Here is a 25,305-nt window from a genome sequence, read left to right as displayed (position 1 = left end):
GCCGACTGTAGAACAGGATTCCTATCGTTCCTAGATTTTTGTGAATTGCACTTGAAATGAATTCACACGAGGAAAAATACTGACGGTTTTGACAGTCGTTGGTAGGTTGAAAACTTTCCGCTCCCACAAAGATGCAAGACACTTTTCTCAATTTTACTATTTATTTTTCAACATATTCACTTTGTATCCAAACTACTTCTAACCGCTTCCGCATGTCAAATGTTGACATTGAATCGTTTTTTGACATGTTCATAACCTTTGCTACCTCTTTCACTTTAATTCGGCGGTCATCTAGTAGTATTTGGTGCACTGCTTTTGCTTTTATTAACTATTAACTTATTAACTATTATTAACTATATCTTGATGTTAAGGTCGGAAATATATCCTCGTATGTAGGCTAAGTGGTACTCGATTGTTCGGGGTACTGAATGTGTTCACTGTAACGTTTCTTTACAAAAGCACAACCTTGAGCGTATGGGCCGACTACAGCATTCATTTTCTAACGTTCCAGTTCTAGTGCACTTTAGTGGTTCGGTTTTCAGACAGTCAATTCGGGCAACAGACAGGTGCGGGCACCGAGCAAACACCAGAAACACTTCTCGGAGTTTAATTTCTAGCACACTCTACACATTAAGTATGCCCACGTGACAACAACCGGGCCAATAGTGTGCTGTGAAAATAAACTAACGTTTCCTGCGATAATTAGCTGCAGTGACATTTCGCATTTCGTTGGCATTACGTTGATACTGTTCGCCTGCCAGCACTTTTCGCCGGAATGCCATTTAAGGACGAGGTTCGCTTTTGCCTCTCGCTCAAGTGGCCCCTCTTACGGTAAGCACGTCTGCTGCCATCGTCTGAAGCAGTGCGCCGGCCCCGAGGGAGGGACACCACGCAAAAAACAAACCGACCCCGAAACCACCCATACACACACACACACACACCTCAATTAACCTTTTGGCCGACCAGAAAAAGTACTCCCACCTTCGCCCCGGCGGGGCTCTGTGTGTGTGTGTGCGTATCTTTTCTGTCTGCCGTGTATCCTATTTTTTCCTTTCCTTTCTACACTGAAAAGGCCATCTTGAGACCCTTTGCGAAATGGGACCGCCCGACGAACCGAGGTCCCGCAGTGGTGGGTTTTCCGGGGAAATCGGGCAAATAAAAATGGAACAAAAATCCGTTCCACAACAAGAAGGCAATGATCCCGGATGAAGCGAAAAAAAAGAAATGGAGAGAAAATTGGAAGGACCCACCACGAGTCTGATGGAGACATTACGTGGAGGGTTCTCCGTCTCGCTCTGTGTGTGTGTGTGTGTGTTGTATTATTTTCCTTTTTTTTGGGGCCCTTTCTTTTGCGTTATCCAAAACCCATTTCCCGGAAAGGGAGATTGGGAAGCAAAGGAGACACAAAAGCTGACGGCACCCTTGGCGCAGCATCGGTTAGCGGGGAAGGGGCGACGGGGATGATGCTGGTATGCCTTGGCGACACCAACCCGACCAATCTGTGATGTTGATCATTTAGCTTTTTACCATCAATTTCACCCCATGATATCATTGCCATCGTCCATTACGTCAACTCGTTGACAGCTCGTGCGGATGCCGCGAGCACCGCTGCCGCCCTTCGTTGGGCCACTAGAAACCAATTCATTTGACCCTTTTTTTGTTCTATTTCATGTTTCGTGCACTGTTTTTTTTTGCGAGGCTATTCATTTATTCATTCGCTCGTTTCCATTGGCCTTCACGAGTACGGTACCCATCGGTTCGGTTCCTTCAGCCTCGAGCAGGTCCTTCGAACGGTGGAGAGAGGCACCATTCAGTGTCAAGTCAATTCATTCGCAAGGTGAGTGACAGTGGTCACCACCGGTCGGTCCGTGATTCATCTCAAACCCCGCAGGACGACCGCGCGTGTTTGGGAAAAGTGGAAAAGTGGCCAACCGTTCGGTGGGCAAGAATCACTCTTTAAACGCGACGATAGACGCCCTTTAATTCTACAGTCTTATTGCGTGATGACGGTGTGGTTAAAAATATTGATTAAACCAAAATAGATATACACACAGATAAGCAAAAAACCCTAATTATTTAAAATTGAAATATTAGTTTAATTTTTTAAATAAAATTACCGTTGTTTATCGAAAACCAAAAATTTTGGTCGTTGAAGTAAGAACCCAAATTATGCTGGTGTCTGAAACAAGAGTTTCAAGGAACCAGTCCGATGTTTTAATTGTACAGGGTGTTTCATTAACGATGCATGATTTCATTTGGTTATAAAAAAAAACGGCTGAATACTTTTTAATGGTTGAACATTTATGTTCTTTAACCCTCACCCTGTACTTTAACTTTTCAACCATTTTTTTCTTACATCGTCCGGCATTCTCATGACATGAACATCGCACCGGAGTCTGGCGAGGCGTACAGTCAGCATGACAGTGAGGTCGTCGTACTAGGCTGCTCATTAAGTTCTGAGCTTTTACATTAGAGGGCGCTGCTACGAGCCTGATTTTTTTTATGATATTGATACACTCTTCAAATGAACGTATGTGAAGTTTCATTTCAATCGGTCACTTAGTTTTTTTTTTGTAAGCCATTTAGTATCGACATGTCACAGTATTTTTTACAATGGAAAAAATCAAGTTCGTGCAGTGATTCAATTTTTATTTTTGGAAGGTTCAAAAGCAAAGGAAATTTATGAATCAATAATAAAAGTGTATAAGGACTCTTCGCCTTCAATTAGGTTAAAAGAGGGGATTCTGAGCTTAATCTTGGTCGTAGTAGCCTTTAAGATGATTCATGTTAAAAACGCGAAAAAACAGGCAAAACACCTGAAATCGTAAAAAAATACAGGATATCGTTTTCGAAAATCGTCCAATCACTGATAGAAATTAAGTACAAGACCTAGCCAACTCATTGAGCAGTATAAACAATATTTTGACTGAAGTTTTGTGTTCGAGAAGCTGTGCCGCATTCGCTAAAAACGCATTCGAATGCAACTTTCTTGACACCATTTAAAGCGTTTTTGATAGGATAAAGTGGATTTTGTGCATTGAATCAACTCTAGTGATGAGACTTAGGTCTATCACCATGATCCTGAATCAAAAAAAGAGGTTAAGGAGTGGTTTGAACCTTTTTCTTCGGTTCCGAAATGAGTTCGTCCAAAAATTGCCTAAAAAGATGTTAGCATCAGTTTGGTGGGTTGCGAATGGAATTTTGCTAGCGGATTACTTGCAGATTGATAAAATAATAAATTTGGATTATTTTTGTAACATTTTACAGCAACTGAAAGCGAAAATCCGTGAAAAAAGACCCGTTTTGAAGAAGAAAAACAACCTCTTTCATCAGGGTAACGCACCCTGTCACAAGAGTTAGGTTATTTAATGAGCAGCCTAGTACATTGCATACAGGTCGCTTTTGCAGCAGCTTCTCCATTAGAGTAACGTTTAAAACAGCTCATAAAATAGAGAATAAAACTGCACAATGTGCATAAAATGATAACAAAGTAATGCAAAAAATGTAACGGGTTAAACGAAAGTATTCCCTTTAAAGCACACACCATGGGGCACGCTATCCGATGATGGAACTATCTAGATGAGTTTCGCGACAATCGCAATGACTTATCACAAATTGGCATGCACGGGCATTTTCGCCTGAAATGCCATGTATTCACGCTTCACATCCATTATCAACCCAGTTTACCCATGACCATTTTTTTTAATGCTGTCCGGACCTCATATCACTGCGTAAAGAGCTGATATGCCATCCGATTCCAGCACAAATTACTACATTTCGAGTGACATTCGTGTCATTAGGCAACCCAAGGTAGAGTCGCGAATCCCTTTTCATTCGTCCCTTTCGACTCACCCGCTTAGCTTGGCGCAGAAGATTTCACTTTAATTTTATTATTCCATCAACCGAACAGAACGATGGTTGGCGCGTCTCCCAAGGGACTCACAGAGTTTCAGTGCCGCCCCAAATTCTAGACCTTCCCGTGCTTCGCACACATCGGGGGCACCGAGCGCATGGAAACCCTTTCGTTGAACTTTCGCTGAACTTTCGCTGGTCAAAGGGTCACAAAAAACGCATCAACCGGTACCGAACAACCCGTGCGGCCCGAGCCTTCGGTACGGCGGCTCTAACCCTCTCGGTGGCGAAGCGCTACCCAACTGCCAACCGCCCGTTCGCCGTGAAGTGATTAAGCCGACGAATCGCAGTCCCGGTCCCGGGCCGGAAAACTTTCAAATTGAATTTCCGGATCATTCGCCCGCTCGGTAGATGCTGCGCGTGTTTTCGGTCCCTTCCGTTTACGGTTCGTTTGTATTTTCATACTCAAGTTTCTGTAGCGTGTGTGCTGCACTTTTCTTCGATTCGAACTTTTTCCGCTGGCCCTGTTTCGCGGGCACACGGGTAGACGTTACTAGGTGTGTGCGTTGAGAAGTGAAATATTTTAACACACAAAAAATGTTTCTAAAATTTTTATGCAAATTTCTTTTTTATTCGAAGTATGTGCCATCGTTAGCTATACATTTCTCCTATCTCTCTGCTTAATCATGGATTCCCAGTCGAAAGAATGCTTCGACTTTTTAAGTAAACTAATTAGTCATCCAATTTCGACTTCCTCGTGGAAAAACGAAGGGCTGCTCAGCCAATACGTGTCCCATCGATGAAAATGAATGATATTCGGAAAGAACCAAGTCTAGTGAACATAGCGGGGAGGGATAGCAGCTCCATCCAAGTGATTTGATAGTATCCTGAAACAGTTTTGTTTTTTTGGGCGCCTGGTGCTTGATTCCACGGGCCACCAGGCGCCCCCATCGAAACCCCCTAGAATTGCATTTTGGTCATTTTTCGATCAATGCATGGTTCAAATTGATCATTTGTTGTCAGTAGCGATCGGAATTAACATTTCCATCAGGTTTTAGGAGCTTGTGAAACACCACACCTTTCTGTCCCATCAGAAAGTCCGTTTTTTGGAGTCCTTCGACGCTTTTTTTTGTTAAGTCAAAATCGCCATTTTGAAGTTTTTTAAACCACTCAAAGCACAGCGATCTTCCAAAACCAAGTCCCGACAAGCATTTGGTGCGATTCCGAAGCAGTTTTCTTCAACAGGAGCAGAAAAATAATAATCCCCGCAAAACGTCATTTTCAGGCACAAAAGTTGGCATGGTCTAACCCTTTCAACGGTCGTTTGATAAGTGATTAATTTCTTTTGCGACCTGGACTGATTTACCTGATGTCAAAATGAGGTAATGATGAATGAACCGCAAAACTGGGAAGTCCCAATCGGCAGGTACAGCCATCATTCTAAAATTTCACTTCTCAACGCACACACCTAGTAGTTTTATGATTGTTTTCTCTTTCCGCATCCGCTGCAATTTTGCGATGCACTCGAGAGCCAAGGTAGAACGTCGGGCAAAGAGAAGAAAATAATAAAATTCACAATCCGTGGCTCGAGCGCCAATCAGGGTCGAACTGCCGAGGCACGAGCGTTCTCGGTTCAATTGGTAATGAGGGTATTAAATCGTGGCTTCACTGTCAGCAGCAGCAGTTCCACTGATTAAGGTTCAATTTGTGTATCGATTTTTAATGTACAATTACTATAGATTTTCGAATTCCATTTTCTATTTTCGTATACAATGCAAAGGGAGATTCAAGAAGGATCAATCCGCACGTCTCTAGTTTTGTTGGATGGTTCATAATTGAAGAGACGATCATTGCACCCCATTGTGTAGGATTTTGATTGAAGCACACCATCAAGGGTCGTTCGAGGTACGCATACTTCCGGTGGCCAACTCAAGGTCCGGCCGGAAGGCCTCGTCCTTGTCGTGTAATATTTGTCAATACAGCACTCGGGCTGCTAAAAGTTGCATGATGTTTCTTTACCTATGCAAATGGTCCATTAATCCCTGCACGGCACCCGCTTCTTGCAAGGGGCACGCTTGATTAGGACATGCTCTCACACACACACACACACATATATAAATGGAAGCATCCTTGAGCCACCCGAGTCGAGACCGTTTTTGCAGTGTCTTGTACAAACCCTGACGCCCTTTCTATCCACCTCCTCGCTCTGCCATTGACACCTGCAGTGTTGAGATGCTTATCTCGATTGCAGCCCCATTTCTGGTTCCGGAGTAAATTGAAAAGCTCGTCCCCGAGGACTCCCTTAGCGGGAGAAGGGCAACCCACGAGAGTGTGTAAACACACACCGGTGGTCGCACCGATTTAGAGTGCCACCGTACATTGTTTGTGGTGCCGGGGTGGTCCTGCTCCGTAGTCCGGATCCGATGCAGGCCTTGATAAAATATTCAATAGCGGAAGACCATTCCAGGATCGCTCTATCTCTCTCTCTGTCCCTCTATAACCCGCTTCTGCCGTGGTTAATGACGGAGTAATCTACCAGAATGCAAGATGGTTGCCTTCACTTACAATGTGCAGCCCACGAGGATGCCCGCGCTGCAGAGGATGACCCGAGCCCAGCGTGTCCTTTTGCATACTGCCCGTTCCCCGTTAGAGTGGCCCGTAAGCCCTGTTGCACCGACAAAGCGAGCGAGTGCCGTTGGATGACCGCAAAATGCGCGCCCTTCCGGTGCCCTTTGATGTCGTTGCCTGGGCCGGCTTACAGTGCCGCCGGTAGCTTTTGATCCCTCCAGCGTTCCACCGGCTGGCCGACTGGCGTATCCTTGCACCGGCACTGTTCGTGTGTCCGGGCCTTGCTTCGTTCTTTCTGCCGGTGTCATTTACACAAGATACCGGGAGGCTTTACGTTCGTGTCGCCCGCTGTCCTGCGTGCGTGTCAGCGAAGGACATCAAAGGAGAGGACGCTGCGACACCGTCACCGCGGACCGACTAAGCCTCTTCCGTCTCGTGGCGAGATGTGGCCGGATGAGCTGCACGGGGAAGTGCCGGGAACACGTCTTGTTTGACGCCGTCGCCGTCGCCGCCGCCGGCGATTTGGATGCATTCTCCGGTCTGGCGGTCACACCTTCACGGGCCAGCCATACGGCACAATGTTGCCCCGGGAATGCCCCGGGTACATAAATCATACGCGTCGGTCGGTGCCGCGTGGAAAGGGTAAACGGCTTTGGCCGGGTTTGGCCCCGTCCCCGTGAGAAGATGTCATCTGGTGCATTCGGCTCCGAGGCGCGGTAAGAACCGGGAAATGACAATATGCTCCTCGTTGAATGCCGAGAGCTGCAGACCGAGTGACACTTTGCCGACCGGCGGCAAAAAAGGGCGAAAAAGTTTTCTGCAAACATTCCGAGGCCAACAGCCCGAAGGAATGTGGGCGTCTTGAGGGGGACAAAATAAGGCGCACACGAACCGAGGGATGAGCTGCTCACCTTGCCCTTGCCGGCCCCGAAACAAATTGAAATATCCTCTTAAGTTATTTTCGCTCGCGCACCACAAAACATGTCCCGCATCTCGGGCTGGCGGGCTGTCGGAAGTAACACACGACGGGGGAAATAGTTTTCTAGCACTCAGCAGCAGCAGCAACAGCAGCAGGAGCAGCAGCAGTAGAAAGGATAAAAAGTGGACAGAACATTACAGTTTCGCCCGTGCGCGGTGCCTTTTTCGAAGAAGTGCATCTTCCGGAAATTGAGAAATGTTTGTCGAGCACGATTGCAACCGATTGTGGACCATTGCCGGCTGGCGGGCAACAAACGGATTATCAATTCCTAGCTCCACAAATCTGTTACCCAGTAGTGGAGAGTATTACTTGGGGTTTTGTCGGAACGGGTGTTTATTTCGCCACATTTCCGGGCAAGATTTACCAACATTCCGGAAGTTGTGAGAAGGAAATTTAAGCCCGCAAATGGACCGCAACGGTTTGTGGACCAATTATTTGATCTACGTTTTGTGCGGAGATCCTCAATTTCCGGCCACAAGTGTGCTCGGTTACACAATACGATTACGGCGGTCTTGGAAGCGAGTGGATAGCCGTTGGAGCTCATTGTTTTTTCATTCAAAGTAATCTATTTTATTGGAATAAACTCTGGCCTCCCAAACTGCGTCATCAGCATTCAAATATTCCGGAACAGGCGTCAGAATGGCCAACTTTTCGATTTTAACTTTCAAAATGTTCGTGAACTATGTAGCATATAGCGTCTCTTCAATAACTCTCATGGTTCTTTGTTGCGCCCATTAGCTTTGCTAATATTGCTGCTGCTACAACTTGCCTGATTGGATGGTTTGGTGTAGGCACTTCCGTTCATTCTTGAAAATTCATACATTTTACAGACCAATTTTAATGCAGCCTGCAGACGATGTTCGAGTTCGGCCATGATGAAACCAAATCATGAAACATTACTTCAGCCTGGGATCCTTGTTTCTGCACTGTTTGGTAACGGGGCATACAAAAAGGCCATGAAAGGCGACCCCATCTACGTAAAGTGTATGGTATTTTCAAACGAAAAAGATTATTCCTGAAATGTGACCGGCAACTATTTCCCAAAAAGGGCGGCCAGGAAAATCGAACCCCTTTCAGGGCTTTGATGGTAATCTGAGCACTAAAAAGGCTCGTGTTTCCATCGAACAGCGATTGCTCGGAAAGTGCACTCATTGCAAAGTGATGCCGTATTATAAGAAACCGTACAAATGTACAGCTGCTGCAATTTGGCCTGCATGAAACAATAGATCAAATATGTATTGGAAAAAAGGAGCCCTAAAAAGGGGTAGATTTATGCAAACATTCTTTTCCACATAGTTCCACGGCTCGGCCGGGTTGGGATTAAAATAACTCCAGCACCGATCCGGATGTCAGACTTTGTATCGATTGATGCACACCGGTGGAGGTTGTAAGTTTCTTGCCACACACAAAAAAACCGGCTCCACTCTCTAACGCTCTGGCTGATTGAGAAAAGCTTCGGTACTGAAAAATGCATCAGCCAGCGGTTCCGGGATGTTTTTCCAGGTGGAAGCAAAAAGCTTTCAACGCCTAAAATTAGACCAACATCGGTTGGGCACGAATGGTAACACAACACACCCGGGCCCGGGACACGAAATCACTCAACCGTACGCGCTGATAGGGCTCACGTAACCCCGTGCCGTGCCGTGCCGTGCCGTGCCGTGCCGTGTGCTCATATTCCGTGATTTTTCACGCAACCCGGCAAACGTTCCACCTTAATCCGTGCCACGCCGCCGTGGCCTCGAAGTAGCGAGTGCGAGAGAAGGGAAAAAAAATTATTTGCATTTTTAATTAAGTTTCTTCTATCCCACCGGTGCTCCACTCCCGGTGTCAGCACTTCGGGCCGGGTCCCCGCACACTGGCTCGCCGCGGGTCGAGCGCCTGAACCGTGAACCGATTATTGGGTCCACGGCTCGGAGAAGGGCCCGGGCTCCACGCGGTAGTGTACCGCGTGATGTAGTGGCCTCACCAGTTCGGTGAAGCCAAGCATTTTTTGTGTGTGTATTTGCCCGCCACTCCATTTTTTTCGTGTGCTTCGGTATGTTGCAATCTCCCTCGCCAGAGCGTCGGGCCGGATTTGTTTATTCACCTGAAAAGTGCAATTTAAGCGATTTGTTTTAATTTCATTATCGCGCCGTCGACGGCCGGACCGCAGCGCGTTTCTCGAAACAGTTGAGCCGGCAAAAAGGGGGCGAAATCAGTCCAAACTGTCCAATTTGTTGTTGTCCATGTCCCTGTTTTGTTTCACCCGACGTACGTTTAGTTTTGTAAATGGTCCGATGGAGGCGCATGGTCAGCGATGGAGGCGCCTGGTGCGCCTCATGTCAACCTTGGAGTGTAGGAAGTTTTGCAATGTTTGTAGATATTATTTCTCCATCCTATGTGTGTTTGCTTATCAAACCCGACTCCCTTTAGAGTATGTAGCATATTTTGGAACAATCGCAGCCACTAAAATGCATAAACTGAAACGTGGCGCGCAAACCACTCGCAAATGGATCACCTTTTGCGAATGTTCCGGCTTCAAAGCACGGAAACTTTGCAAATCAGCACTTTTACGCCAAACAGCCAAACTTTTTACTCCTTCGCTCCTCTTTTGTCTCGTTCGAGTGTGTGTGTGTGCGCGATGGCACAGCTTAATGTTCGCCACACCGCAGCTTCGAGCTTCGTTAGCCCAACGGAAACGCGGGTTGCAGTTTTCGAACACAATTACTTCTCGTATTTGAGCGCAGATAGTGGCAGAAAGGAGTAGTGCGGACCGGAAAAAAACGCAGCCAACCACCGGGGTTCTATGATACAGAAACATATGCGAACAAAAAGGTGCCACGCAGCAGGTAGCTGCCCCGGAACTTGTACCGCGAGAGTACACGGAACATTTTTTCCCCCGGCACTTCCGAGCCACCCGAGCGGGCGTGCGTGCGTGCGCGTGTGTCCCCCGAGCTTTACATCCTAATTTTCAACCTCGTTAGGATGCATCCGCATCTGCTTCGTGCCCCGTGCGCGGCTCCGAGGTTTTTCGGAAACCACAGTGCCCCGGTACCCGGCGGGGTCGAGATTTTTCTTTTCGCAACTTAGTAACGGCCATTTGCGATGGTTCCGTTTTCACCCCGTTCCGCGGCCGGGGTTTGTTCGTTTTCATAGCAAAACTTTGCTGCCTTTGCTGCCGTTGGTGGTAAAGAAGGTTTTATTTGCCAACAGTTTGTTCCTGGTGCAGCTGGTTCGTTCTACCTGTCTCTTTCTCCCTAGGTCGGTTCTCCGCTTTTTGTGGGTCGGCCACCTTCTGTCTCAATTGCGTGGCACCGGAACTTCCGGTTGGTTCGTGGTAGCGTTCAATTATTGTGGCACCAGACTCACATACACGTTCGCTGCCCGAGCACCGCTAGCACGGGCAATGTAATGTGCAACTCACGGAAAATTGGACGGGGTCGCGGGCGCGTTCAGGACACACAAAAAACAGACAGAGGTGCAGGGCAGAAAGACTGGCCAAAACCAACACAGGAAACCTCTCGTGAGATAAAGTTGCTACCTGTGTGGTAGGTCAAAACAATGGCCAGAAAACCTGGTGGCTGCCTCTTGAGGGTGCCTCCAAAAGTTTATCTCAAGTGGGTAATTTTATCCTTTTTATTAAAGTTTCCAAATTATTACTTTATTAGTTACGGGTTCCGGAAATAATCAACAAAACGGGGAATATGAGCCTGATTTCGGTGGTATTTAACAGTAAATTTCCCACCGACCTCACCATTCGTTTGACCAATTCTTGGCTCAATGAAAATTTACGCCGCTTTCCGAACGCCATTTTCCAAGAACTTGTTGAACGGCTCGCGGTCGTGTCGCAGGAAGCAGCTTTAACCTTTGCCTCCCCCGAGGGCGGTGCCAGCGAGAAACTCATTTACGGGCCAAAGCGCCGCTACGTGAACGTTTTCATTAGCTTTCGGTTTTTTTGTTTTTTGCTTGATTTCCGTTCATTACCTTACCGTGTTGTGAGAAGGTTCCGTGGGTCTACGTGGTACCTCCACCGTATGCTCACCGGCTGAAGCATTGTCCGATGGTCAGAGTGTCACTGTTCGGTCGCTTTACGAGGCGCGCTCTGGACGCCGCACGTCGCTGCACCCGACCGACCGGCCAGCTCGTGCAGGGAAGATGAATTTCCGGTACGTGACTTCAGACATGCCCGGCATGGCACGCCAGGACACTCGGGTTTGCGCTGCAGTTTTCCCGCAGCTTCCGCAGCCAAAAGTTCTCGGGCTCGGAACGGACAAGCAATTTCACTGCGTTACGTTTTCGATTCCCTCGAAGACGTTTTCTCATCCCACGTCACGGCCCCCACGGCAGGGTGGCTTTAAAAGTGGACCATTACGACGCCACATCTTTTGGATCGGTTTCCATTTACCACTCATGTCGGGCTTTTTATGCACGTCTGTGCCAGCAACTGGAAATTGGCCGAATAACTCCCGGAATTCGTGTGGAAAGTCAAACTTTTCCCCAACTTCGGGTGCGCATGATGCTAATTTTCGTTCGCCAAATGTGGCCGATCGAGAAAACAATCGGATTATAGTAATTGTTCCGTTCGTAGCTCACACATCCGCATGAGGGCCCTTCCTCCTCCCGAAAGAACCAGCGTTTGTGGTTAATTAAGTTGATTGAAAACTTCAAACTTGACCAACGCAAGCGAACAGCGCCTGATCACCTTGCCGGGTGATCATTACTGCCAGCAGGCTCTCCCGTTACAATGCCGTAGCCTCCGTTTGTCGTGTGCCGAACCGGGGCCGACCTGAGTGTACCGAGTGTAGCATTCGTAAGGGGCACGAAATGGGAAACTTTGCAGCCCACGGTCGGAACGGCCGGAAGCCCATCGGAGGGAGTCGGAGCCGTTCGGCTCTTAATTACGTACATAATTCGATGCTCGCTGGGTCGTGTTTCGTCTGCGAAATGTTTATTTTACACCCGGGAATACTCGAGTAAAACGATATGATGAAGCCTTCGCTCGACTTCGGTCTCGGCAGGCACGCCGCCATTGGTGGCACCTTCCGCTCGAGCTTGGCAGTGTGTGTGTTGGGTCGATCGAAACGTGGTGCTGATTCTGCAGGCAGGTCGCAGACTTTTGACAAAATTTCACAAAATTAAATTGTAGACAAAAGTCGATTTAATGTTCACTTCAGATGTTCGTTAGTCAGAATATGCGTTGAGGACTGAACTGTTAAAAAGATGGCTGTACTTGCCGATTGGGTATTTTCAGTTTTGCGGTTCATTCATCATTACCTTGTTTTGACATGAGTTCAGGTCGAAAAAAAAAAATATTTCTGTTGGTAACCCATCTTTGAAAGGATTAAAAAATTTCAAAACGGCGATTTTGATTTAAAAATCAAAGAGCGTCGGAGAACTAAAAAAAAACGGACTTTCTGATGGGACAGAAAGGTGTGGTGTTTCACAAGCTCCTAAAACCTGATGAAAACGTTAATTCCGATCGCTACTGACAACAAATGATCAATTTGAACCATGCATTGATCGAAAAACGACCAAACAGCCGTTTTTCTTTTCAAAAATGGAGACGCCTGGTGGCCCATGGCCTGAGGCTTCATGTCCCCAAAAAGTAAAACTGTTTCATGATACTATTAAATCACTTGGATGGGAGCTGCTATCCCTCACCGCGTTATTCACCAGACTTGGCTCTTTCCGAATATCATACATTTTCATCGATGGGACACGTATTGGCTGAGTAGCACTTCGTTTCCTGCGAGGAAGTCGAAATGGGATGACTAATTAGTTTTCTTAAAAAGACGAAGAATTCTTTCGTCTGGGAATCCATGATTTAGCAGAGAGATAGCAGAAATGTATATCTAGCGATGGCACATACTTTGAATAAATTAGAAATTTGCGTAACCATTTTATAAACATTTTTTATGTGTTGAAAATAGTTCAGTTCTCAACGCATAGACCGTAGATGAAACAAACCTCGGGACGGAATATCTAATGGAAAGAAACTCATGCTAACGAAGAGAACAAAGAGAGTACAAATTACAATTTTATTCATCAAAGCCAACAGTATCCTTTTCCATGCGATTCGTCGAACATCCCATACTTCGCTAACAGACTGCCAAATTAATAGTGCCAAATTTAGTACCAAATTAATTTGACTCAACATGAAACTTTTGCCGAATCGAATCAGTAACGTTGCAAACGATTGAAACAACGACACTACTTTCGAGCACTCCCAACCCTGTTCGCTCAGCGAGTCAGGTGAAGGCTTCAGTCGGTGCAAACCTTGACTGTTGGGGAGAGCACGCGGGATACCGACGCACCCGGAGTAGTGCGGCAGGCTTATTGCCGATTAAGTTTCTCGAAAATTAAGCCTCCCAATGTGCCTAGGCGGACTTCCGGCGAACGGCTACTCTGAAGCCGACGCCGAGTTGGGCCTCCACAGAGAGAGGAGTTCGTAAGTGTGTGCGGTAGTGCTTCATTAGGGGCGCCCAGGACTGCGCACCATGATGGGGAGTGTATTTATTACACGGACCAACTTGCCAGGACGGGCGTCAAGTTCCATTAGCATCGGGCATTACACGGCGCGCCATGAAACTCGAAGGAAGGAAGCAAGAAATTAACGTCAAAGCTTGATGAATTTTATTTCCGTTGGCAGAGAAGCCCGGCCCCGGCTGCTCCGGGTCAGAAACGGTGCTCCGAAGGTGGTGGTCGATCATAAATTGAAACCCATTCCTCGGGGGCCACCCACCGTTTCTTCGAGAGCAACACATTAAAAAGTGTCCCCAATCATTGCGATCCGATCCTTTCCGTTTGGTTTGCAGTTGGGGCACGGGCCCACTCATTTCCCGCTTGCAGCGTGGACCGTAATTTTGGACCCCACGCATGCCGTCACTTGATTGTTGATTATTAATTAGAAACAAGCTTTTGATGAGGCTCCGGGGAGTTTACTCAGAACTGCCCGCGCTCACCGAAACCGACTTTATAGGCGGCCTCGAACACGGCTTACCGGGACCGTATTATTATGATGCCCGTTGGTCACGACGATGCCCACGCCGACCCACACCGTTCTCACGCAACCATTAATTTCCCCCCTTTTTCTTTCTACTTCTGCTACTTTCCCAGGACTCGGCGGCGATGGGCAGTGGTGGAGAACCGGGTGGAAACGCCGGACAACTGCCGCACACGATCGATTTCGTCGAGCCGGAAGCGGACCATCGGATGCGCCACCAGCGGTTCATCCGCCAGCAGCTGCACGAGCTCGAGGTGAAGCAGAGTGTCCTGAAGCGCCAGTTGAACGAACTTCACGGGCACCGGTTGGCTGACCGGCTCCGCAGCGTGGAGATCGAGCAGCGCCGGCTGGCGGGCGCTACCTTCAACGTTAGCCGCCAGGTGGCGTCGCTGGATAAGCTGCACGGGTCGATGCTCGAGCTGCTCGAGGACGTGGAGGCGATGCAGAGCAAGTTCGAGAAGACGGTGCCGGACCTGCGGCGCGAGATCGCCAAGGTCGAGTACAGCGTCGCCCAGGTCGTGTCCGAGCAGGGACTGGTGCGGGAGGAGGTCCACAATGCGGCGCGCAGCGTGCAGGCGATGGCGGTCAGCGTCAGTGCCCTGCAGGAAGAGCGGGCCACCGTTCGACACCTGCAGACGGATGTGCACGAGCTGAAGGACGACCTGGCGCGCGCCCGTTCCGCCACACAGCTGCACCGCGAAATGGCCCACAATCGACTCGAGAAGGTGAGAGCGGCACAAAGTTACCGAAACATTCGAACCGGTCCCAGGCATCAGACTCTGGGATCGATAATCAATCCTGTGGCCGTAGCGCTAACGAAGGGGGGAAAACTTTGGGATCGTAATCCTAATCCTTCCTAATCCCTCCTAATCCTCCTAATAACTCAAAGATGGTGCTCTTTAAGCCGATTTCGGTGAACGTTTGCTGGAAACATTTGTCGATATTTCGGGACAATGTTAAACACTTTTCACTGCGGGACTCGAGTATACCAGGAAATCAAATGTTTATTACATTGAAACGAAAAATTCTATTTTATTCAAAGTATGTGCCATCGCCAGCTATACATTTCTCCTATCTCTCTGCTAAATCGTGGATTGCCAGACGAAAGAATTCTTCGTCTTTCAAAGCAAACTAATTAGTCCTCCAATTTAGAATTCCTCGTAGGAAACAAAGTGCTGCTCAGCCAATACGTGTTCCATCGATGGAAAAGAATGATATTCGGAAAGAACCAAGTCTAGTGAATACCGCGGGTGGGATAGCAGCTCCCATCCAAGTGATGTGATAGTATCCTGAATCAGTTTTGCTTTGTGGGTCATGGAAGCACCAGGCCATGGAGCACCAGGCGCCTCCATTTCAGAAAACAGGAACGGCTTTTTGATCGTTTTCGATCAATGCATGGTTCAAATTGATCATTTGTTGCCAGTAGCAATCGGAATTAACGTTTTCATCAGGTTTTGCGAGGTTGTGAAACACCACACCTTTCTGTCCCATCACAAAGTGACCAGAAAGTCCCATCAGTGTTGTGACAATAAAGTATCCGGAAATTTATGATTTTAAAGCAAATGCTTTATTCGATTTTCGTATTTCGCTTTATTTTTATGTGACGTTAGGTTGCTACACATGTCACTGACTTTTGGTGAAAAGCTCGGCCATTTTGAGTAAACGGCATTTGTATTCGTAAAGAGTCTGGCGAATAAAGCGTCGAGCGATAGCAGCTCCCATCCAAGTGAATTGATAGTATCCTGAACCAGTTTTGCTTTGTGTGCCATGGAAGCGCTAGGCCATGGTGCACCTGACGCCTCCATTTTGGACAAGAAAAAACGGCCTTTTGATCGTTTTTCGATCAATGCATGGTTCAAGTTGATCATTTGTTGTCAGTAGCGATCTGAACTAACGTTTTCATCCGGTTTTAGGAACTTGTGAAGCATCACACCTCTCTGTCCAATCAGAAAGTCCGTTTTTTTGAGTCCTCCGATGCTCTTTGCAAATCTAGGAAGCCCAAATTGACAGGGAGAGCCATCTGTGTAATTGTCTCATTTTCATGTTTTAGACCATGGTACATAGCACGTAGACTTGGGTTTTTCACTTCGAAATAACTGTTTGCCTCTTCATTTGATGAAATCTATATCTGGTGAATGAGATGGATAGTCAAACAGTTTAAACCGTAATACCCGGACTTACGTCATGATAACCGCGAGCAAAAGAAAACGGTCAATACGCGGACAGCTTTCTCGTGTCTAAATGTTGATTTTAAATGTGACAAACAAACTTTTTTGACATGTTCACAAACATTGCTATTTTCCCCACTTATTTCGGGGGTCCTCGGTGGTGGTGGTGGCAGTTTTTGGACGTTCCGAAAGTTCGAGCTCTGACGACCACATCTAAATTTAGCTGCCCATATAACTGCCCTTGAAAAACAAACGATTATTGACCGGTCGATACACGATTTTGTCCATTTTCATAAACACACTGACATCAACTCATTCAAACAATTGTGACACAGAAACTGCGCGTCCAAAATAGCTTACATTTTAGTCAGTTGTGGTCAGAAAATTGGCAACCAAATTCACTAGCTTTCGTTTACTAGTGCTCAGTCATTTCGCCCTCGTATGAAGTCCATTCGGAAACGCCCTTTCGGTGAACTTATTCAAAGTCCGGGCCACCAAACAAACGAAAAAACTTTCTTCATCCATAATTCTCTTTGACGAAACCTCGACCGCCAAAAGGCATGACGTACGGTATCGCGGTATTGTCAGACGGTTTGCAGTCCCGACGGTTTGTTGTCCACGGAAAAATCATATTTAACCAAAGAGACTGCAAAACCTCGGACTCGATCCGGCCGGACGGATCCGGCCCGAATACGGAAGATAAATGAAATCCGCCGGTGCCGGTCCCACGGACTTCGGTCGCAAAACGCACTGCCGCACTACTGGGTACTGGCCGGCAAATCATTAATCATTTGGAGGTTCCCGTGGCCAACCGGTGGGCCCAACAGACGATGACCATCGCACGACAGGTCCGTGGTCGCAGTGCGTTGCCTAAAGTTTTAATGAAAAATTGTTCACCGCAAAATTTGATAAACAAATGCCTGGGACTCGAGCGCCACAGATCACAGAGCCGCTCGATCGATGTCGCGTTGCAGGTTTTTCCGGTGGCTGCAGGACTCTAGCTGCTGTCCGGTTTTGTCGCATCCGACAGGAAGTAGCTCCACTATTGGAACCCCAGCCTCATTCTCTGTGATGTGACGCTCTGGGCTTGACGTGTGTTGTTACACGGCCATGGTGTGACCGGAACGCCGATCCGTCTCCGTTTAGCAAAATTAGGCGCGCCACCGAACTGTTTTGAGCCATTTTCACGGTCCGTTGGCTTGCGATTCATTAAGCTTGCGGTACCAGCGGGAGCCACGGACAAAGCTCAACCCCTACCCGTTACGGGGCCACAAAAATCGTTGATTTATTGGCCTGTCTCTCTCTCTCACCGAGCCAACCTTCCGGCGACCTTCGCACGTCCATCAATCCATTGCCACCGGCAGACCGGCACCGATCGAACAGTTGACAAGCGTGAAATTTAAATTATCTGCTACAGAACTTACCCCAATGGGCCTCCTTTCTCCCACCGGCTGACGTCAGCCGGGAGTTTGCGCTGCTTCTTGTTTTGATGTTACAGGCTCGCCATTTTTTTTCCACAGCCCAGAGATTCATCCTGACGTTACAGCGGCCCCCAGGCTCCGTGTCCGGGATGCGTAGGACGTGCTAGCGCTTTTTACACACATGCACACGCACAACGGCGCGCGAATTTCGATGGTAAAGTAACGAGCGCCCGATGGAGACGCCTGGTCGGCTGTAAACTCGCCGTGGCGCCGACGTGGGAATTTGAGCCCTTACCGTGTGCGAGTTGCTGGCTTGTGGCCGGGCCGGGATAAAATCGATCTTCGCGCGGCCACTGGGACTGACAGGCCACGCGGGGAAGCCGCTGTCATGGGAATAGACGGCCGGCAGAGCCATTCAAATTACCGTTCGTTGTGAGGGCTGTCAGCACGTGTGTGTGCGCTGGCGGCATTCGAACGCTCGAAATAACTCGTCCCCCAGTCTCGGTGGGCTTCTCGGAAAGTAAACTTCCCTAAGCCATCTAACGGTTCAATTGGGGCATTTATGCGTTGAAAAGTTACTGTTTGTTGTGCTTTACTCCGGATCGAAACAGTGCTTTAAACGTGCGCCCGGAATAAACTCTCTGTCTCCCTCTCCCTGTTTCGCTCTCTCGGTCGATCGAAGGGCCAGACAAGAGCATTAATCACACTTCAAGCGCCAACACTCGATCCGGCGCTCTCCGTTTGCGCACCGAGTAATGTAATTAGACAAATATTATCATAACGCAAACTGCATCATTTCGAGGCTGCGAGCCACCCACTTATCATCGCACCCGCCGCGTGCCATCTCGCCGGAAGTGGGCTGTGGCGTAGCGCATTGGCACGCTAGCCCGTTTCGGTCGTCTCCTTTCGAGCGTTCCCCATCGATCGTCACACACATTAAATTGCCTAAATCATTTTACGAGCGCTTTAATTGAATTGCGGTCGCGGTAATGATTACAGACCCGCACCGTCTGAAGCTGTCGGTCGGTAATGGTGATTACTTGTCCTCCTTCTTCCCTTCTCTTTATCCCGTTGAGCCTTTTTCCATGTTGAAACAGCTCGAAACAACAGCCCACCGGGAAATGGGGCGCAAACCCTGTAATGCCAGCTCATGCTTTTGGGTGAAAAATCACAATGAATGAAGCATAAAATTGAACACCGATGCGAGGGGGGGTTCGATGGAAAAGGATTCAATAGCGCGCCACTTCCCCTAGGGCGGGCGACAAACCATTTTGTACCCGGGGGGACGCGTCACTTTGTCTGTTCGCCTTCGACTTTTGCCAATTCATCGTTTTATGCTCTCCGCGTGCCGGCGTCGGCGGCGTTTTCGCATATGGGGCGGAACGTGTTAAAGTGTGTGAGAGACCCGCCATGCAAAGGACCTTCAAGAGTGGCTCTTCGGTGTCGAGCACGCTTCTCGCACAAAACCACGCTTTCTTTCGGGACATGCTGAATCGGGGGTGGTCGGATGTTTGTGTTTGAGCTGAACAGACCTTCGGCGTCTGTTCTTGTTCGTTCCGCCAGAAAAAAGGGCCCGCCGTTGCCATTGTGGATGAGGCTGAAAAACCGCTCGATAAGTCATTGATCTCTTCCGGTGGCACTCTGCCCAGTGGGTGGGAGATAGAGATTTTCTACCCACCAAAAAAGGGGTGGGGGGGGGGTGGGAGGGGGATAGAAAAACAGGTCCCATGGGAGTGGACTGCAGCACTCACGAGTAACGCACGGTTCGGTTCAAGCTGAGCTTCGGCAATTTGCTCACCTGCCATGGTTGAACATTACGACGAAGACGATGCTCCTTTCGGTTTTCCAAACGGTCTTCGGTCTGTCACGAAAAAAGGACGAAGCAGGAGTGCGGTGAAACACCAAACTCCTCCCGAGCCAGCGACTTCAAAGCGCAGCGCAAAAACAATAATCTGGGGCCAGCATAATGGCACGGGAAAGGCTGCTGCATGCTGGGAGCTGGGGCCACAACGAGTCCAACAAGATCCAACTCCGTCGGACCTCGCCCCAGGACCTGAGCTGGGAAAGAATTTATGCATGATCACTTAATATGGTTATGCGGACGGTGGACGTGGTAAGGCACCAGCGCCGGAGACCGGAGCGACGGAGCGAGTCGAGCGATCGGAGGACAATCAGAATTTATTATGAAATTACGTTATGACACAAATGTGTACACGTCGCCCGGTCCACGGTCCACGGTCGGCTTCCGGTGGACCCCGCCGGACCAGGTAAGCGGGGAGCGATGGAAATTGTGTTATCATATTATGATGCATGGAAAAGCAGCGGGCGATCACGGGCTGCGGAACAACCCGGGGAACACACCCGGGCCCCAGCATATTATGCATTAAAAACCCATCCGATGATCCGTCCCGACCGGCACACGATGCCAGCAATTTAGATGGAGAGAGATTGCAAAGCAATATCACTATCTTATTAAAATGTGCCACAAAAGACGGAAACATCAGACGACCGGAACACGACCGTGCGACCGGAAATCGAATTGGAGCAAAATTGCATTCGCACACCGGGAAACTAGAGAGCAGAAACACGGACAGCACAATCGATACACGGAGGGGGAACACATATCGGGGTGCGGTGCAGCGCAACCGGTTGGTCCGTGTTGAGTTATTTTTAATTCCAATAGTCTCGGTCCAATAGCGAACGGAAAAGTTGGTCTCGAAATGTTGGGGTCATTCCATGTTAGGTTTGGATTTGTTTTCCCTTTGAACTTGCATTCCACACGGTTGGGTTGAGGTTGCACAATCAGTCATCCTGATCATCTGCTGATGTTTAAACCCTAAAACAGGACCCTCTTGGTTGCCTTGTGGTGTGGTAAAAAAGTAGTTCAACATTGTTAAATTAGTTCGGTCTTGGTTACATGCCTTAACGTACCAACAACTCAACGGAAGAGGCAAAAATCGACGATGAGCAAAAACACGTCAAAGCAAAACAGCTATCAAAAATTGACTGATTACTCAAAATGGCCGAACTTTTTACCATAAATCAATGACATGTGTAGCAACTTAACGCCACAAAAAAAATCAAAAATTGGACATACGTAGCCTGCGTAAATGCAAAATTATCATTACTTTTTGAACACACCTCGTACGTCGATTTTCCGACATTCACGAGGTGTCGTCGATTTTCACTCAGTTTTTTTCACATTTTACTGGGTTCTTATTTAACTAAATTACGATACAGCGCTGACTTATATTATCCTATATAAAGATCGAACATTTTTCCGGTTTCCGGCGACTTTACAAAACTTTCCAGTTCAGAAGAAGACTATTTTTAAAGGAACTCTTGTGCCCATCATGGTAAATTTTGTAGAACACTAAATTATCCCCCCTATTATGAAACTCGAACAGTCGAATCGACTCGAGTTCTCGATCTCGAATGGAGAACTCGAGTGCCGGGTTCACTAATTTTCAATTAGAGAAGCTCCGAGTGCTAAATGTGCTAAAATGTACGAAAAAAACTTAAATGTGAAAGCTTGTCAAGTTCTTTGAGTACGAACTGTCATTCCGGTGCATTTTGTAAACATTATACACACAAATACACATACACAGATATTGCTGCGTGCGATTCTGATGTGCGTGCGATTCTTGCTATTATATTTCTGACATTTTTAGATGATTTTCGCGTACTACGTTTTCGATAGCGACAGAAACAGTGAAGGAACTGAAAATACAAAGATTCATCGCAAAATATAGCGATATAATTTTGACAAATTGAATTTTTCATCACCAAAATACAAACTATCTTTGAAATTATCACTATCTTTGCACGGTGCAGCATAAACAATACAAACTAATTGATAAAATCAAAGACATCCTAACAGAACGGCTATTTCCGTTGCAAAAAGTTAACGGAAGCCGGTTTGTCGAATTCGAGTCTCCGTTTGAATACCTAAAACTGCGGTGAGAACTCGATTGATCGAGAAAAGAAGTTCATCCAGCTGAAAGCTTTCCCGCTTGGACTCGAACGGATGCGCCGATAGCTAAATGAACTCAAATGAAAGTTCGAGTGAACTTCGTGTTCGAGTTTGCTAATAGGGCCCTATAAATGGTCGAAATTGTTCAATATTTTGATTGAAAATACCGGTTTGATATATTTGGCACAAACTGCACTCAAAAATAGCAGATTTCGAGCACGCTTGATGTGAAAACACACCTAGAAGCCTCTTCCAGGAGGTCTCACATTACAAATACTAGCAGTACCAGAACCTGTTACACGAATAGGAACAATCAGAAGAGCCAGTATAAAGCAATTCAGGGCTGGACGGAGCTGAGAATTGGGAGGACACCTTTGACAATGCACTGGCTATCGATGCCTGTGGCTTTGAAGAGGAGTGTGATCTCTAAGACGATGAAGAAAGAACCTGTTGGGTCAATTCAGAACGTGCCCAAAAATTGAGATGATTTTTGTTTTAAAAATTAACGTGTGCATAAGTTTGTTGTCGTTTCCATTGTTTTCTATCGGAAAGTTTCAAGCCTTTCTAAGTTGCTATCAACCGAAGCTTTAAAAATACTTTTTTTAATATCTTCAAGCACAAGTGAAAAGTTTTTGCTAATGTCTTGAACCTCCTATTCGAAAACAATTCAAAAAGGAAAATCGAACAAAAGAAAGCACTGATCAAATAAATGCGCGTGCCGTTGTGCAGGTACATAAACAAACGATACAAAAAAAATCCGGATCCGAGACTCGACTTTCCATCTGTTGATACTTTGCTCGGGTGCACTCCAAAAGGGCCGCTCCGAAAGCTGCACCGTCCCGCGGGGTATAAAGCTGGAGTTATGTCTCCGAACCGGGCGCTTACAAGATGTGCACCGTTCGTTCGGCAGCTTATGATGGATTGACATAGGTTTATGTGCCCGGTTTTTATTTTTCACAAGAATAAACGGAGCTTGACTTGGAAGGAAGAGGAAAGTAATCCAACCATCTCACCGGGGAACTTCAAACAGAAACCGGAATCACACACATCGCCATCGGATGCACCAGGACATTCGGCTGGTCATGCAAAACCGGATGCCAACGTTCGTGGAGAACAAATAAACAAGCAAAATACACGAAGACACACCAAAGTGTCGCACGCCACGCTCGGGGGGCTGATCTCGGCACTGTGCACACTTCCGGGCACACCAGCACCGGTGCACGCCCGTGATCCTTGATGCCACAGCGCCCGGGCGCTTTGTTTCTCGCTCCGTAATGCACTAAGACCACACTTCGACGACAAACACGACACGAGTCTCCGCGGGAGTTTCCTCCCGAAATAAATGAAGACAGAAACGAGCTCGCCGGTCGCCGCGTCTTCGAAGCACTTGAACCTGTCGCGTGTCACTTTCGCGACGGACGGACGGGGAATGGGGAAAAGTTTTCTTTTCCCCCCCACGCGCCGTGCCGCGGTGGGTGACACACCGGAAAGCGGGAAATAAATAAACCGAACCGAAAGCAACGGAAATTTATTGCTGTGTGCAGTGTGCAGAACTGTGCTACGCGGGGTGACCCGGCACATGGGCGGTGGGCGAAATCTTGGCGCTACTCGAGTTATGGTGTCGCGGAGGATCCGGCGATTTTCCGGCGTGGCCAAGAAATGCATCTGCGAGATTACATTTTCCACTTTCCCGTAGATGGATCTCGGTTAATGTGTTTTCGTCGGTGGTTTTTGAGCCGGCCCGTTACATTTCGTATGCATCGAACGTGCAGTGAGCCCTGAGCTTAGCGCGAATGCAGGATGCAGGATGCAGATGGGAATTTCGGTTTCCGTCACAACGCGACGAAACTCGGTGTCTCTCCAGTGGAACTGGGCAGCTTACGGATCGGTGGGTAATATATTAAAATATCCGGTTTACACTCTGCCGGTTTTTTTATGAAGCAAAACAACACCACAGCGTAAACTTTATGGCAAATAGCGTTGCGTCAAACATGGAACTTGAACCAGACACCATTTGGCCTGTTAATTTTGTCGATTTCGTGTTTTGTTAATGAATAATTTAATTTGGAGTTATGCCTAAGTTTTCATCAGGGTTGTGAGAAGAACTATTATAAAGGGTGTGCCTGTCAAAAATTGGTCGAACAAAAAAAAAGAAAGAGAGAGAGAGAGAGACGTTCAACATCATATTGCATCTGTTAACAAATGTTTAATTTGTCAACCAGTTTCACCACCCAGCGTAGGACACCGGGGCGGAACCTCCAAAAAACGGTGCGCCACCCCACGCCACAAATGAACTCCAAACAATTGGCGACAAATTCGGCGCCAAAGGAAGCACCGGGAGCAGCGGGCCCCCGGGGGCCGGCACATCAACAGTCCTGGCCCGGATTAATATTCCGCGCAAATATCGCTCTTGACATTATGTTTATGATGCGGGCACATAAATAGCATTATTATTCACAGTCCATATAGTAGACGGCAGGCGGCGGCGCGGGCCCGGAATTGGCCAATCGGCGTACCAGCGTGTGGCCCACTGGGGGACCAGCTCCCACCCAGCCGTGGGGCGGAGGGGGGGTGCTGTTGGATGTTTTATGTTGCGGCCATTAACACGCGGTACGCAGTGCCGGGCGCTGCAGGATGACGGGAGAAACTCCAAAAAAACAGACACACACACCAGCACCACCGAACCGTTCATTGTTCATCCTGTGACCAGCCCCAAGGCCCGTAACCTCGCCTCCTACCTCGCCATCCCGCGGCGGAACAAGAATCCCATTTCGTGGCGTCCGCCAATTGTGTTCCCTTGCTGCCGGAATTGGGGCCATAACTTTACAATAGGAACATGGTGTGGAAGAACTACCTGGGCCGAGTGTGGGGAGGCTCTTGAAGAGAGGGGGAGGTACGGCCCGAAGAGACCGGTGCTCATCAGCAGTTGCAACGAGCACCGGCACCGCGGAACATCAAAAAGTACCGGGCGGTCCGTGCGAAGGACACGAAACATGACCGCTGCTTGATTGTGCCGCAAAGCGTTGCATGCTGCAACGCCAATCGAACCCGTGTACGTGATCGGCAGCGGTCGGGCAGTCAAATGAGGGCTTCGTCAAAGGACCTGCTAGGCTCCATACCGGTCGCTGTTGATAGATTGATCCCGCGGTGCCTGAGAAACGTCCATTTCGGCGTCGAAAAAAGTGGAGCGTCAAATTGTATCACTTCGCAGCATGCAATTCTCGCGTTTCGGGCGCAGGAAAGTGGGCCAGGATTATCGGAAGTTAATAGCGTACTTTCGGCCGGTGCAATATGGTGATTAACGATGCCTATCGACCCCCCGTATCATCAGGATAGGCCGCGCGACGGTAGCGTGACTGCTT

At 48.0% G+C, this 25,305-nt stretch overlaps 1 protein-coding gene across 1 annotated transcript in view; it reads left to right on the top strand.

The window, feature by feature from the left end:
* LOC128278977 (protein scabrous-like) overlaps nt 1–15,241 on the top strand; it is a 50,508-nt gene extending 35,267 nt beyond the window's left edge. The window contains exon 3 of the mRNA XM_053017700.1: nt 14,495–15,241. Coding sequence (XP_052873660.1) covers nt 14,495–15,241 — 747 coding nt within the window. The remainder of the gene's footprint in view (nt 1–14,494) is intronic.
* The last annotated feature ends 10,064 nt before the right edge of the window (nt 15,242–25,305 follow it).

Source organism: Anopheles cruzii, chromosome 2 (genome assembly GCF_943734635.1).
Source record: "Anopheles cruzii chromosome 2, idAnoCruzAS_RS32_06, whole genome shotgun sequence".
Classification (NCBI taxonomy): domain Eukaryota; kingdom Metazoa; phylum Arthropoda; class Insecta; order Diptera; family Culicidae; genus Anopheles; species Anopheles cruzii.
The sequence above is the reverse complement of the archived record's forward strand: the minus strand, read 5'-3'. Positions and strand labels throughout refer to the sequence as shown.